This window comes from Anser brachyrhynchus, assembly GCF_964034855.1.
Source record: "Anser brachyrhynchus genome assembly, chromosome: 9".
In the NCBI taxonomy this organism is placed as follows: Eukaryota; Metazoa; Chordata; class Aves; order Anseriformes; family Anatidae; genus Anser; species Anser brachyrhynchus.
Genome location: NC_137703.1, coordinates 15,219,896 through 15,235,668, shown reverse-complemented (window position 1 = coordinate 15,235,668; position 15,773 = coordinate 15,219,896). Strand labels below are relative to the sequence as shown.

The 15,773-nt window shown below is 45.2% G+C and overlaps 1 protein-coding gene across 2 annotated transcripts; it reads left to right on the top strand.

Annotated features, from left to right (window-relative positions):
- Positions 1–392: 392 nt before the first annotated feature.
- Positions 393–15,728, top strand: PPP1R7 (protein phosphatase 1 regulatory subunit 7). 2 transcript variants are annotated; one of them, XM_080604986.1, is made up of 11 exons: positions 442–522; positions 1,020–1,097; positions 1,265–1,387; positions 5,307–5,362; positions 6,335–6,400; positions 7,032–7,162; positions 8,019–8,181; positions 11,601–11,717; positions 12,633–12,737; positions 13,657–13,743; positions 15,345–15,728. In XM_080604986.1, the coding sequence occupies exons 2-11, from the start codon at positions 1,055–1,057 to the stop codon at positions 15,519–15,521; spliced, it is 1,068 nt and encodes a 355-aa protein (XP_080461112.1). In that variant the 5' UTR covers positions 442–522; positions 1,020–1,054; the 3' UTR covers positions 15,522–15,728. The 2 variants fall into 2 exon arrangements, with proteins under 2 accessions (XP_080461113.1, XP_080461112.1); XM_080604987.1 differs by lacking the exon at positions 1,020–1,097 and having other exon boundaries at positions 393–522.
- The last annotated feature ends 45 nt before the right edge of the window (positions 15,729–15,773 follow it).

Genomic DNA, 15,773 nt, shown 5'->3' with positions numbered 1-15,773 from the left:
CGGCCCCGCCGCCCAATAGGCGAAGGCGCTGGCGGAGCGACGCGGCCGGCGGCCAATCGGACGCCGCGGCGCACGTGGCGGGCCGTTCGAACGCCGCGCCGGCACCGCCCGCCTGTCGCCCGTTGCTAGGGGATGCTCAGGCCAGCGCCGACGGTGGGCGGGAGGGGTCACGATTGGCCCGGCCGGGCTGGCGGCCGCCCTCGGAACAGGCTGCGGGAGGAACGACCGGGCAGAGCGCCGGGCCCGTGGGGAGGAGGGAGCCGGTCCTAACCCCGCCCGGAACTACAACTCCCAGCAGGCAGCGGGAGGGTGGGGGCGCATGCGCACCAGTGCCGAGCTCCCCGGGCCAGCCCCCCGCCCCCCGGGGCGCAGGGCCCGCAGCGGCGATTGGCTGCGGCGCGGCGCGAGGCCCGGCCTCTGATTGGCTGCGGCCCGCGGCGAGGCGGTTTCCGGCAGGGGGCGGGGGGAGGAGAAGCAAGATGGCGGCGGCGAGCGGAGAGGGGCCGCAGGAGATGATGGAGGGTGAGAGCCCGCGGGGGGGCCGGGCAAGGCTCGGCGCGACATGTCGCGACACGGCGCCAGGGCGCCGCTCCCCGCCGGACAGCCCGCGGCGGGGCTCGGGCAGCCCCCGGGGGTGCAGCCTGGGGCCGCCCCGGCGGGGAGAGGTGGCAGGAGGGGGCTGCGGAGGCGGCCGGGGCGTAAAAGAATAAATAAATAAAGGCGGGGAGGAGAAGCGTGCCCGCCTGCTCGGCATCGGGCCCCCAGGGCAGGGCGGCTGTGCCGGGGACACGGCTCCAGTAGCGGCAGGGACTTTCGTGGGCTCTCCCTTTTTTTCCTTTTGGCAAAGGAAAATTCTCCTCTTTTTCCTTTCGCTTCGTGCCCCTGGCACTGCGGTACACGGTACTGGTTTGTTCATTTATTTTTTTCTAAAAGGTCTTTAAATGTAACGAGTCTACTTCCATCTCCGTAATCTTTGGAATTGCACTTCATTGATCTAAGAAATTTCCTTTTTCCTCCAGTCTTCTTCCCAGATTGTTGGTTTTAGGAAGATGTGATGGGAGGAAAAAGTGCATCCAAAATCAAAGTAGAAACAAGGGGTAAGAGGCCTTTTATTTAAGACTAAACCTTTCAATTAGTTAATTTAGGATTTCTACTAACTGCCTAGTGGTATATGTGAGTCCTGGTTGTTATATCTGCTTGCTGCTTCTTCCCCCCGCCCCACTGCCAGAAGTAGGCTAATTCTGCTGCTGTCTGTCTCGTGCAGTTGATAAGCGGATCGAATCAGAGGAGTCGGGAGATGAAGAAGGGAAGAAGCAAGCAGCGTGCTTAGTAACAGACCTCAGCCAGCAGAGCCTGAGAGACGAGCAGAATGGCGAGAACTCCGCAGGTACCTTGCCGACCTCAGCGATCGCTTTAGGAAGCGTCATTTTACGGGGCGTGCGGTCACACACATGTGTCAGTCTTCCGTGTTTCTCCTAGCTGCACAGGGGTTCTGTCAGTGTTAGCTAATAACGTGCGTCTCTGCAAGAGAAGACTTTTAAAAAAGGATGATCGTAGTGTAATCGTTGCTAGAGTAAAGCTGCCTTCTTTTATGGATCCACTGATATTAGACCTTCATTTTTTCCTTCTTTGGCCGCGTATGGAACCGTGCTTCTCTTTGAAATCCGTACCATCGACATGCAAAGCAGCTTTTTTCATATTTTTTTGAGTGTGAAAGTTACTGCTTTCTGTAGAGAGATGCTGGAAGTGTTCATTAGAAACAAGCAAAAACAGCTCTTCGTAATTCTGCTTTAATGCGTGTAGTTTTTAACTTTAAAAATTGCCAGATTCCTTTGGAAGGTAGAGAAGACTATTTCTAGATAGGTTGAAGAAAGCTCTTGATTTTTTTTTTTAAATTGAAAGTGCTAAGGCATCAAAATTGCACCTTTTTGAATTCTCTTGACTTCAAACTTTCACTGCTGTTTTCCCGGTTTGTAACAGCGCATTGGGTAGAAATTTTGACAGGCTTTTCTAAGCCTGTGTGTGTTTGATGGTAATGCATGTTTTAGAGTAGCTTGCATAGAATTTGTCAGAGCAAGTCAATTTCTGAAGACTCCATGTGGCAATATTTTCTGGCCTTTTAATAATGCTAGCTAATAATTTGAGATGTAATAGCTTCCTTTTTGATAGACGTGCTTGTGTAGTTGTTGGTCTAAAAATGGAAGGGAAATAATACAGAATTTTTTTTGCAGCAAATTTTTGACTGTTTATGTACTACAAATCCCTCCTAATTTACCCTTGTTCCTTAGACTTGGTGAGAGCGTCTTCCAAACTCCCAAATTCTTGTGAGAGTTTGAAATCTCACTTCTTAACTAAATGAATTCCCTCTTGGTTGTTAACAATTCAGTGTTAACCATTAAAAAATAAATAAATTGCCCAACAAACTGGAAGTTGAACGATGGTGTGATGATGTCTTGAAAAGGACAAGAGCACATCTCACAGATGGTAAATTCCAAGCACTAGGTGGTCAAAAGAACCACTCAGATCAGCCTGGAGTGGTTTTCCTTTGCGCACGTCACATTTTGAATATTTATTTAGCTGGCTTAATTTATTTGTGCATGTGAGGTTGTGTTTTCTATGTTGCTCCCTTGGGAATTGTAATATTAGAGAAACGACTTCAGATGACGTACTTTTATCCCAAGTGGAGGCAGGAAAAACAACTTCAGATTTGTCTGAATTGCATTGGATACTCTTTACTGTAACAACTGGATCAGTATTCTGTCTCCTTCCAAGCTGTTAGGATTCAGAAAACTTATTTTAGGGCAGAAACCAAGCAGAGGAATAATGCTGGAACGCTCGAGTTAGTTTCTTCAGCCAGCTTTTGAGTTGCTCAGCTAAAAAACAAAACGAACAGTCCTCCACGTTGTTCGCTGAGGATCAAAAATAGAGCTCGAACAGCTGAAACTTCAATTTCATTGTTTAGCTAATTCTCTGAGGAATAGCGCCTTTGTGAGAAAGCTTCTAACAGCTATTTATAATATTTTTCATGCATATGCACTTAAAAAGTGCAGTTAGGCTTTCAGCTGCTTTAAACGGTTGCGATGCTGTGGATTTACGTAACTCAGTAACTGCTGCTCTGTACTGCGGAACTTGGCTTTCCTGAATGTTGTCGTCTTCCCTACGTTTGCAGAGCTGTCTAGCTTGCAGGCATGGGTTTCACGAAAACTTGTTTAAGTAACTTCAGTGCCAGAGCAATATTTTTTTCCCCCCTTGAGAAACCTGCTGCATTAAAAATTGTGGGCTGTTTGCATACTTACTGTGTGCAAGTGCAATTGCAGTTCGTATTCTCATCACGACACTGATTTGTCTGTGTTCATATTCTCATCACGACACTGATTTGTCCGTGTGATCAGCACACACATCTTGCTGCTCAGACATACAGGGAGTATTTGTATACAGTACATAAACTTTCTGGGAGCCAACCTTATTACGGAAATGTTTATGCCTATTAGTTTTAAGTTGTTTTTATTGCTGTGAAGTTGTTGCATTTCTCCTGTGTGATTTGGTTTGGTGCCATCAGGGTTGTGTGCTTTTTGTCTGTGCTGGCACTACCAGGGCTGGTCACTCAAAGTCATATGGCAAAAAGTCCCAGAAGAAGTTCCTTACTGCTTGTACAACTCAATACGAGGGGAATTGTTTGCTTTTTTAAGAAAATGTGTTATCTCAAGTAACTGTCGTTCCAAACTTGGGCTGTGTTCCTGCTGGCTGTGAGTTCAGCTAGGCTGCTCGTTTGTCCTGGAGCACTTCGTACTGGCAGATTTTGCACCCTAGAAATAGGTCAAAGAGCTGCAGCTGGGGATCGTGTCCCGCTCCTCTGCTGAAGTGCATTGCTCCCCATCTGGAAGAAAAATAAGAGAATGAAGGTGCTGCCCGCTGCCAAAGTACTGACAGGCGTATGTATGCGTGTCAGTTTTGGTGGCATTTCTATACCACCACTCAGCGTCACCAAGCCTGCCAGCTCATTTCACATCCCTGAAATAGAGTTCATGCTCCCTGCTAATTTATGCTATATGCAACATTAGAAGAAGAGGGACAGAGGATTGTTTTTCAGTCTTCATTTCTGTGAGTTCCGTTAGGACTCCTTCCTGTTTGAATGCTCAGGCAAGAGCCATGGCCAAATGCAGGAAGGTAAGGCAGAGTGTGCAGCTATTAAAACCTTGGAGTCTGGCAGTATTAAAATCTGCACTGTTTGTACTGTTAATCCTTACAATATCGCAGATAATTCCAAGCATCTGTAGGAAAAACTCATTAAGTACTGAGGATATTTGGCATTTGCATGGGCATTGTGACCATGCTGGGCTATGAATGCATTCGTTACTTCTGGGTTATGGAATGAGCTCGCATCCTGTAATGAGGAGTTAATCCAGAGCCTTTGGGACTTGGCTAATTAAATATCCTTCTAGTTTTTTGGTAGCACAGACAGAAGCTGCGCACGTGAAATGGAAAGGGGTTGCACGTTGTATGTCTGTTCTGCAAAGTCTAATTAGACTTTCTCTGGAGATTGATGCAACCAGCACACCATCCTCAACAAATGAGAATCGGGCATGAATTATTCATCGTGAATTTATCCACTAAACTTCGCTCCCTCTTGTGCTGTGATAGAAGCACAGCAAATGTTGGGCTGTCTTCCAGAGCTACAAAAGCATTTCCCAAGAAAATGTATGCAGCGTGATAAACAGTGTTTGCTAGCGTATTAGTGAGTTCATTCAAACAAAAGAAGGGAGATCCATGCAGAAGAGGGCACAACATTGCCATAAACTGGCAGTAGTTATGCAAGGAAAGCTGAAGGGTGGGATTGCTGAGATGCTTGGTCATTCTTGGCACTATCGCTAGATAGTTTAGGTGTGCTTAGATTCCTTCTTGGCACTGATGTTAGGATGTCTGAGGAGCACAGACACTTCAGAGGGTGTATCTTCAGAGAGATGATGGCCCTAACTGTAAAGAAAAAGAATCCTGCCAAGATCAACCTGAAGCCAGCGTTATTCAGCAGCTACGTAAGCAGGCTGGGTAAGGCGCTGTTCTTTCTGTCCTTTGTACTTAGGCCTGAAATTCTATTCAAAAATAAAACTTTGTTTTCATGACTAGCTGTCATGATGAGAAGCCAGACAGGTGAAACGTATTTTTAATGCAGCAGAGTATCTGAAGTGTGCACGTGTTCCCTCTTCAGAGGGTGTTTGCTCCCTGTTTCTCTCTGGATGTTAGCTGTTGTCATCTTGCCTTTTGCAATCATGTAGCAGAACTTTATAATGTATCTGCTTCTGCTGCAGGAGAAGCAGAGACACCAGTGGACATGGAGACAATTAGCCTGGATCCAGAAGCTGAGGTAAAGGCAGATTTTTGTCCTTATGGGCTTTACACAGAAGGAAGAAAAGGATAGCAAAGGCAAGTATCGACACCTGGTTATGAGGTCCGGTTCTTCTGAAGGTGCTGGCTATTCTCTCTTCCCCAGAATTGATTCAGAGCCTTTAGACTAGAAGTAGAGGTGTATTATTCTTGATCAAAATCCAAAACCTTTTGTGGGTCATTCTGAATTTTGGAATAAACATGGAGACACTGAAAGTGGGGCTATGCTGCGAGCGTTACCGATGGGGTACGAGCTTTTGTGAGAATCTTTAATGAAGTGGGTGATGCAGTCAGACCCGTGATTTGTAAGAGACACAGCGACACAACTGGCCTTGTGCCTGGGCATAGGCAGCCTCCTGAGCCTGTGCACTGGAGAATTTCTGAGCCTGGGTGATGAAGGTCTCTTTGTTTGACCTGTAAAACTAGAGCATCTGGGGCTGAGCAGCATAGATGTGAAGTGCTTTAGCTGTTTGCCAGCGCCGAGTTACGTTCGCAGAACCACCAGATTGTTTGAACTACTAGCGGTTCTTACCCACCTGAGGCCTGGAACTGGAAATAGCGAGGCGTGTTCCAGTTACACCCTAGCAAAGTGGGTGGGAGAATTTTGTGCAATATTCAAGCCAGACAACAGAATTTGTCTTTCTCAGTAAGTTCCAAATTTACTGGAGGAAAAAAAAAGTCCCCTATTGGTGAAACAAAGCAGAGACTCAGGAAAGGGCTGTTGCACTTTCACAGATACTGCCTTTGCAGCTGGTGAGCTTAGGCCCCATACTTCACCTTTGGTGGAAATATCATATTCCAAAACAAATTGTCACAAGCTCTTTAAAGGGAAGTTTTTACGAGCTATGAATTTTGTAAGTCAACAATTTTCCTTACAACAAAGTACCAGGTTAGTCTTGAAGAGTGTTCTGAAACGCTTGCTGAATCCCTCTGACCTCCGTTTCTCTTTCAGGATGTGGACCTGAATCATTTCCGAATTGGAAAAATTGAAGGATTTGAGGTGCTCAAGAAAGTGAAGGTAATGGTCCTAAGGAATAGAGAAAGTCTCTTGGAGCTGGACGTTTTGCACGTCTGATCTATTAGAGAACAAACATACAGGTCTCTCTTTGGCTGAGATCCTAACGAGTTCACCTTATACTTGACCAAAGAAGGTTTACCCATTTGTCAAGTAGTAATAAAAAATGCTGGGGTTTTGAAAGTTGGTTTTGGAAGTGAATGAGAGAGAACAAGTCATGGTTAATTCTAAGAGATGGATTTTGTACTTGCACAGGCTTAACAAAGAATATTCTAGACTGGAAAGGACCTCTGGAAGTCTCTCCTAACTCCCTGCTCAAAGCAGGTCCAGTTAGAGCATGTTGCTCAAGGCCTTGTCCAGTTGAGCTCTTGAATGTTTCCAAGATTACATTACAGTTACACAGTCTCTCTGGGGCCCTGTTCTGGTGTCCGACCACCTTCATGGTAAAAAGCTTTACTTCCGTAGCGTTGGAAGAGAACGAGGAAAATTCTATTAAAAAACAAAACAGAAACAAATAATCCACAAAACTTTATGGATAACCCTAAAAACTAACTGTCTGTGTGCCAAGAGGCATTACATGCTGTCATTCGTATCTATCTTCCTGATTGTTTTTAAACTTTTCTTCAACTGTTAGACTCTGTGTCTGCGTCAGAACTTGGTTAAGCGCATTGAGAACCTGGAGCAATTGCAGACCTTGCGGGAGCTGGATCTCTACGACAATCAGATTCGGAAGATTGAGAACTTGGAGGCTCTAACGGAACTTGAGTGAGTCACAGGGAATCACCAGGATTAGCCTGAGGGTGTTTTGCCACTCAGTGAGTTACATGTGCCGTGCTTATTCCAGTCTTTACCACCCAGGCCCTTCTCACGGTTCGTTTGGGTGCTCTGTGAAGGACAAGGTCTGGTCTCCCTTGGTATTTAACCTGTGTGGTAAAATAATTTCATTATCCTGGAGCTCAACAGGGACAGTCAGCTGGGCACGAAATGTATGCTCTGTGAGACAGTAAGAGTGCTAGGTGGTTGCCGCTTCTCTCCGGGTACAGACGCACTCGGGCATCCCTTGGTATTGACGATGCGAGCTCCGTGTAGCAGGCTGACCTTCCTGCGGAAAATGGCAAGAGACTTGACACTTTGCGGGGGACATGAGGAAGGAGTAGTGCTCCTCCTAGCTTCTGGCACTGGTCCTTGATCGCTCTGGAGACAGATCGTGAAACTGTTTCCACTGGGGTTGAGGAGGAGTGACCTACTTCCTGCAGTTGCAGCTGCTTCATGCTTAGGGGAGGCCCGGTCCTTGTCCGCAGAGAGGCTGAGCTTTTGGGGACGTGCATTTCCTACAGACTGTGCAGTACTGAAGGTTGGCTGCCTCCCAGAGTGGCAGCTCCACAACTGGGCAAAATAAGGTCTATCCTTTGCGTGTTACATGTCTATTTTTTTCCCCTGTTATGCTGTGGAAGTATTTTGAAAGTTATATTTATTTCTGATAAAAGAAATGCCGCGTGTGACTCAGGGCCTAGCAAAGCGCTTCTGTAGGTAGCGAGGTTCACCACCGATTTACAAATGTCCCTTCTGGAATCGTTTGTGCCTCCTGGACTGAAGAGGCCTTTGTTTTGTTTTACCTCAGGATCCTGGACATCTCGTTTAATGTTCTGCGACACATTGAAGGACTAGATCGGCTTACCCAACTTAAAAAACTCTTCCTTGTCAACAACAAAATCGCCAAAATTGAGAATTTGAGCCACTTGCAGCTGTTACAGATGTTAGAGTTGGGATCCAATCGAATTCGGGTAGGCTTGCTGTACGGGATGTTAGCTGAAGAGTTTTGAGCTCTTTGGCTTGGGATTAGCCCTTTCCAAAAGTGCAGTGCACTGACTTTTACTTGCAATTTTGCTGTTTTTATTGTTCTAGCCATTTAATGTGTAATTGCTTGTTTGCTGCGCCTGCTGAATTCTTTAATTATGTATGCATGTAGTGCCTGGCTACTAAACTACTATTGATGAATCTCTCTTTAATGCATCCCCTGTGTGCGGCCTCTTGCAGATGACAGTTTCCTCTTGATAGAGAGCCAAGCCTATCAAAACTAGCAGTTACTGCTTTCTCTTACCTTCCTGGAGGCTGGCACTGTTGAGTTCAGATGTAGTTGTAGTTTCAGATTCGTATGTATAATTGATAATTCTGTTAGTCTCCCTCAGGAAAAAGATCTTTCTTGACTTTACTCTGAAGTGCCTCAAAAAACTGATGCTCCACTGCTGAGTGCTTTATCTTACGGTTCAGTTAGTGACCTCTCCAGCTCTGCTGATTTAAAGTCTGTGCCACTTGAAGGGAAGCAGTTCTGAGTAGTCTTTGCTCTCCATAAGGCACGCTTTTCCGCATCTTGCCCAGTTCATAAGAGAATTGGTGAAACAGCCAACACAAAAGAGCTGCAATGTGCAAAGTAAACAAATTCTTTAGAAACTTCTTCGATGATGTATGTTTTAGAAAATAATGGTTACAAGTGAGCATTTTTCCAATCTGAAAATTGTATAAGTTGACACTCCCCAGTTACAGTCACTGAAAAACTGTTTGTTATGCTGAAGGAGCAGATGAAGAAAATACCTGTTTGTCCTCTATATTGCAACCATTGTGGAAGCACGCTTCTCCTTCTAGGAAAGAAGGAAACAAAAGCTATTATAAACAGCCTTTTAAGGCAGAAATGGTTGCTGCTTTTATGAACTGGAAAAATTTCATTTTTCCCATAAAGCTAAACTGGACTGACTTCTCTATCTAAGAAGTTATTAGTTTGGAAACTAAATTACTTCTGGGAATAAATCCCAAGTGGGAGAACATCAGCCAAATAAGCAACTAGGAACCTTAAAGATTGCATAGGCTGGGGAACGTGACCTAGAGGGGTGCAGTTTGTGTATTCAGAAATGTAATAGGCTAAGCACACTTATTCTTTCATTTCAAAAGCTGGGTTAAAAATATTACATTCCATATCTGAACATCATTATCGTGTGGGGAAAAAAAATCCAGCTAGATTTCTGTATGGACACTTAGGTGGTATATTGCCACCAGTGTTATCAAGCCTAAAATTATATTTTAAAGAACAAGGTTGCGTTTATTTTACATGTATTTTTGCAGCACCGAGGCTGTGCATGTTTAAAAAAAAAAAAAGTTATACTACTGTGTGGGTAACACAGCTAAATTATTTTTAGCGTTTATCTGTTAATTCTGTTCTGGCTTCTTCAAACAGCACTGCTCTGTGCTTCTGGCTGCTTTACTGGAGTGAGAAACCCGGTAATGTCTAGGGTAGGCATGAAAAATAACATCTTGTCATTTGAGGACGCCTAGAACTCTTCTGATAGTTTTCTGCCAGCAGGATAGCCTGGCTCCATGCTGTATAGGTGGGCATATCCTTAACTCTGTAGGACAAAAGCCTATGGGCTGTCTGTTCAGGCAGCGTTCTTGGTTCTGGGGTGCTTGATAAGTTCATACCCTGCACATGAAAGCTCCTGCAGTAATGCTGTCTGAGTTGTTTTGCTGCAAAACTCTAACCTCTTGGTGCACACTTACCCTGGAGTCTGTCATGACTTATTAAGCACTCATAGCTCTGTCCTTTTTATGTGAATGGTGAGGAAACATAATTTTATGCCTGAGCTAATGCACTTTCATGCTTTTCTTTCCAAAGTTGGACTGAGGCAACTACGAGGCAAGCACTTTATTTGTTCCCAAGTTTTTTTCCTCATGCCCATCTGTTTCATACTCTCACTTAAGCGTGGCTTTTTTATAGCTTTAAATAGCTTTTTTTTCTGATTATTTCTTCTCAATACCCTCAGAATCACAAGTATTTCCTCCTCAGGGCTGGGGGAGCTACCAATGAGAAACAAATCTATTATTTTCTTGCAAGGCCAAAGCAGGGGTAAGTCCACAGGCTAGAAGGAGGGTGAGTCCAAATATGAGCTGATAAAACAACTTACATTGAATCTGTTGGCAATTCTGGGATAGAGGTTGAAAAGATTCTTTCCTTTCCAGAGCTTACCTGTAATGCGTTGTGTGCACTTGTCCCTCTTCCTCTGCCTTCCCTTGCCCAGAAGCGTGTGCACGCAGAAAACTACGTGGTGCTAGGACTTGGTGTCCTGTCACACCAGCACTGTTAGTCTCTGAAATCGCCAGGCAAGAAGGATGGGGAAAAGCTGAGGTGTCACGAGATATTTAACCACAGATGCACAGCTGTGTGTATATCTATATCCATGTTGCTGCTTTTCTGGGAGCTGAAATCTGTTTTTAAAATTCCCATCTTTTTAACAGCACCTTTTTTCTTTGATTTTTTTTTTTCTGGCTGTCCCCTGGGGGGAAAAAAAAAGCATTTTCTTTCTTTTTACAGGAGCCTTTTCTAAATCTATCCTTCTCTCCTTTTCTCGCCATGTCTTTTTTTCTGTTCTCTTCATGCTTTCTGGTGCCCCTTTGTAAATAAAGAATGGTTCGTTTTGATGCCTCACAGAGGTCTTTTCTCCCACTGACAGCTGAGCTCGGGACTTAAATTTGTGCAGTGTGTATGTTCTGTCAGTAGTGTGTGTATTTAACAGGTATATATCGCTTAAATTGGTACGTGTATGCTCTGCCAGTAGCATGAATATATAGCCTGTAGTTAAATGTATTAACACCTTGTGTCATGCTTACCTAGATACACCCACCAGACAGTTAACCTTGCTTATGACAGAGAAACTGAGACGTGGAGCAGCTTGGCTCCGACTGCTTTAATCGTTGATGGTCAGGACTAAATTTGGGAATTACATTTTCCATTCCCAGAGTCTTTCCATTCACCGGTGACAGCTACTCTTGCTTCACAAATGAGTACCTGTGCCCTGGAAGCACCTCATGCCCAGGGAATGTCCCCTTCAGTGCTCCTTGCGCCTGTTCGTTCTCTTCCCTGGCCTGGACGGTGGTGGCAACAGAGGACAAAGTGATGTGACAGTGACGTGACCCCTGCTGAAAGTCCGCAAACAGTAATGCTGCGAGCCAGCGGTCACAAGCTGAGGCTCGCTGTCACTGCGCTCACCCTGCTCTTTGAGGGAGGCCCTACCTTGTGCACAGTTTGTGTTTGGAACCGGCAGGCTTGTCTTGCAGCGGAGTGCAGCTGCACAGGTTGAGGCTAGAAAATGCCAGCCGCACCTACAGGCTGCAGTTTTGCATCCCAGCAACGCTGTCTCCTTTGGTCATTTTGCAGGCAATTGAAAACATTGACGCCTTGACTAACCTCGACAGCCTGTTCCTTGGAAAGAATAAGATCAGCAAGCTCCAGAACTTGGATGCACTGACGAACCTGACTGTGCTCAGCATACAGGTACTGATTCTGCTCCGTATCGTTACGTGTTGAACACCCTTGTTACGGGAACAACCTTGTAACTTACAGTAAGCTCTGTGGAGTCAGTGGGTCTCTGGTGTCTGGGTCAAACTGCTTTATGGGAATAGTGAGATTTTTTGTGCTGTCTTTTCTTGTCCTTTGGTACTAAATGAGATTGACACTGCTAAAATGATAAAACAAATGCTTGGTTTTTGTGAGAGAGGACAGGAAACGAATGTTATCCCCCCGCTCCCTTCCTGAGGTACTGCAGAGTAACATCAAATGAGTTATGCCAGGGAAGTGCACGTAGTGGCAGTGGCTGAGTGTCACTACCTTCTGCCTGAAGAGGGGGGAAATGTGAATAAGCTTGTGCTGAATGAAATGTGTCCTTAATGAGCTAGGGGAATGTCCCAGCCTTTTCTAGAGGGTGGAATAAATACATGACAAAGCGAGTAGATTCTGGTATCCCTTACAATTATTTCTGTGTTACTTTCTGTGTGTTGCAGTACCTGTAGGCATCTTATTTTATAGGATTTACAGAGCTATATATAGCAGTGTGTATCGTGACTAAAGTCATGCAACTTCCTTTAGGACCATTCTGTTAAAAAGACCTACAAAATGAATGCTATCAGTGCATAGACTTGTTTCTAAATAGACCAAGTAGAAAATTTTCAGGCTACAACTTCTGATGGGAGAGTCAGGATCTGACTCTACTAAGCTTGGAAACTCTGGCTCTTGTGGAACGTCCTTGAGCACAGTGGCACAGAGATCCAACAAACTGAGCGCACAGGATCAATGGGAAGCCAAGCAGACTATTTTCCCTTCCCATCCATGCTTCAGAGAAATACTTCTCCTCCAATGACTCGCGTATATTTTGTTTTTTAGAGTGAACTTTAACTGCTGTTACACTTTCAGAGTAACCGTCTGACCAAGATTGAGGGGCTGCAGAGCTTGGTGAATTTGCGTGAGTTGTACCTCAGCAACAATGGCATCGAAGTCATCGAGGGACTGGAGAACAATGTGAGCAGGCCAAAAGCACGTCTGAACTGTTGCCCTTTAGGGAGCTTTTGTTCCTCAGCTTCCCCAGTTACACGTGGGGTCCTCAGTGTCTTGAAAAGACCAGGAAGATCCAAGTATTGGTTATCTAAAACTATTTTACATTTATGAAGCTCCTCCAGATGTTCTGGAGCAGATTATTTTTTTTTTTTGTGACTGGCAGGTGGGTGTTGGGAAGTTCAGGGCACGTGGTTAATGGAGCAGCCTGGTGGATCTTGAGCAGTGGAAAGACTCGATAGCCACTGCTGGCTGTCTCTGCAGCCTTTCAGACAGCCATCTGTAGATAACTGAGTCCTTTCCGATAGGAGTGGAGCTGGAAGTGAAAGGGGCAAGCCATGGCACGTGGCTTGCCATTGCCCGTATACGTTTCTAGATTTCTGGATAGGACTGATTTCACGGGTGTGTGTAGCATTTTCATTCTCACCCAACAGCAGGTGGCACTGTAGGAGAGATGAGAAATCTGCAACTTGGTTGATTGCATACAAGGCAGAAAAAAACTTTCTCTAAAACTATTGAGCTTCCTGCTGCAAAACGTTTATTCAGCTCTACTGCTCAGGAGGACACTTCTGATCCAATTTTTAATGGATTTCTCTTAACATACTATGAGGAAAGCTTACTTTTTAGGTGCCCATGGCTGGCAATTGTCATTCAGCCAGTAGTTGCTTTCATTTTTGCCTCATGGCTTCTGGAAGGTCAGTAACTCGGCTTAATTAAAAACAGTTTTTCTTGCTATATGTAGACAGTGAGAGTACTTGTCGTGCTGCCTTTAAACAGCTGGCAGTAACGCATCATTGTTTCTAACGACTTTCAACTCTGGCCTGACAAAGTAAGACAGAAAAGATGAAAGGAAATCCAGTGTAATGTCTTTTTTTTGTTTGTCTAGAACAAACTCACAATGCTGGACATTGCATCTAATAGAATCAAGAAGATTGAAAATATCAGTCACCTAACGGAGCTGCAGGAGTTTTGGGTAAGTGCAGGTGGAACTGTTCCCTGAAACATCTGTGCACGGTGAGAGAGACCCCTCTGGTGGGGAGCAGCAGGAGGGTGGTGTCTGTCTTGGGCAGCTGTTGTGAACTCTTTCTGGTGACTGTCTTTAAGATTTTGACAGTCTGTGCAGATAGAGCGTAATGATTCCCCCTAAGGAAAGAGTTAAGCCTAATGTGATTTTTGCAGGGCTCTGATTAGTGGTAGCAAGCCTATCCCTACCTAGGAAATAGGCCCTGCCTTCATGGTTGTGGTGGTTATGAAACAGCCCTAGTGTGTCCTATTTTTGCAGATCTCATCTTTCTTTAAGTCAGCATGACTGTGTAATGAGAGAAGCTGATACTGGCTCGCGACTGCACTGGAACACAGTATCGGTTTAGAGCAGACTTGATATGTTCATGTTGTTATAAATATGAAGCAAATTAAACAGTCTCTGGTTTACTTCCATTCCTAGGAGGCAGGTAACTGTTAGGGTTGCTTTTGTTATCTTTGGTGTCCTGAGCAGTGAAGCCCTTTGCCATTCATGAGGCTGGTGAGCATACATTTAGAGACTCCCCACCTGAAATATTGGTACTCTGACATCTTTTGGTAGCTGTGTACAAATCTGCAGAAGGAAGAGCTGCTTTAGTCCAAGGTCTTGCCTATAAAACCGTCTTTGTCAGGAACACTGGCAGTCCCAATGATGAAGCAGTTTTCTGTCACTGCAATAAATGGAGAGAGGCAGCTGTAGAAAATAGAGCTGCTTACCACACAGCAAACAGGGAGCACAAAGTTTCCAGTTGACTGTGAATGCCCGATGTGAGGAAGAACAGTTGTTGAGGGAGGACGTTTGATTTTTTTTTTAAAGGTGGTATTTTTGTAGTAACTGCCGATGTATCCAAAACCAAAGCATGGCTGTAGTCTCTAGGCTGGGCAGCATGTGGCCACCATGCACACTTTGCTTCCTTGCCAGACAGTTGAAGCATTCATCCCCTTGCGTGGGAATTCCTATCCAGTGCAAACAGTGAGGCAGCTCCTGTACTGACAGGAGGAGAAGCTGAATCAGAGAGCTTGGTGCTTTCTTTGGAGCACAGAAGCAGTAGTTTGTAAGAAAATGAGGAGGTAAAGGGAAGAGGAAAATGTCACTTCGCATCAGTTTGGGGCCTTCTCTTCCCACCCAAGAAGTCATGGAAGTAAAGACAGATACCACAATCAACGAAAACCTTGACATGAAGGTTTCCAACCCTTAAATGAACAAAGTATGGACTGGAATAATACATAAAGAGTTGGTCCCGGTGTTTTGCTGTGGCTTTCCCGTCAAAACCAGTCAGACTAGATGTGTTGTCTTATGTCGCAGGTCACCTGCTCCACTCTACAGACTGTAAGGAAGCTGGTGCTGGATAGCAAGGCTTGGAGTGTGAGAGAGAATGCGGAGGGCGCAGGGGGAGAAGGGATGTGTAGACAGGGACTTCTTACCTGTACTTGAAGGTTGTACTGTCACTGGGTGGTACTCCTCTTGAGCAGCCATGGTTTGGCTAGGTTCCTGCTAACCAGGCTTCGATGGAAGTATTTGTTTGTGTGAGTGTGCGCTTCTGTGCTCTGCAGATGAATGATAACCTTGTGGAGAGCTGGAGTGACCTGGATGAGCTGAAAGGGGCGAAGAACTTGGAAACTGTTTATTTGGAGCGAAACCCTTTGCAGAAGGATCCCCAGTACCGGCGCAAAATCATGTTGGCCCTCCCGTCTGTCCGGCAGATTGATGCCACGTTTGTTCGATTCTGAACCTCCTGCTGCCCTCTCTCCCCTGCCCTCCTTGGAGAAATGTCCCAATTGGGTTTTTTATCCACTTACCACTCCCCAGGTCTTCAGTACGCTGACACTCGCAGAGCAAATGGTCAATAAAAAACACTGAATACCAGATCTTGTGTACAATGCACTCATTGTTTTTGAAATGTTGTTATTATTATTATTAAATCTTAACACAAGAGACTTCCTTGTGCTTGTGTCTGTTATTTATATGGGAGGCTTCGGCAG

Bases quoted from the DNA above. Each gene is read 5' to 3' on its own strand.
- PPP1R7 (XM_080604987.1), top strand. From the start codon at position 480: ATGGCGGCGGCGAGCGGAGAGGGGCCGCAGGAGATGATGGAGG. The intron at 1,388-5,306 runs GTACCTTGCCGA...CTTCTGCTGCAG, and splicing joins GAATGGCGAGAACTCCGCAG to GAGAAGCAGAGACACCAGTG. The intron at 7,163-8,018 runs GTGAGTCACAGG...GTTTTACCTCAG, and splicing joins GAGGCTCTAACGGAACTTGA to GATCCTGGACATCTCGTTTA.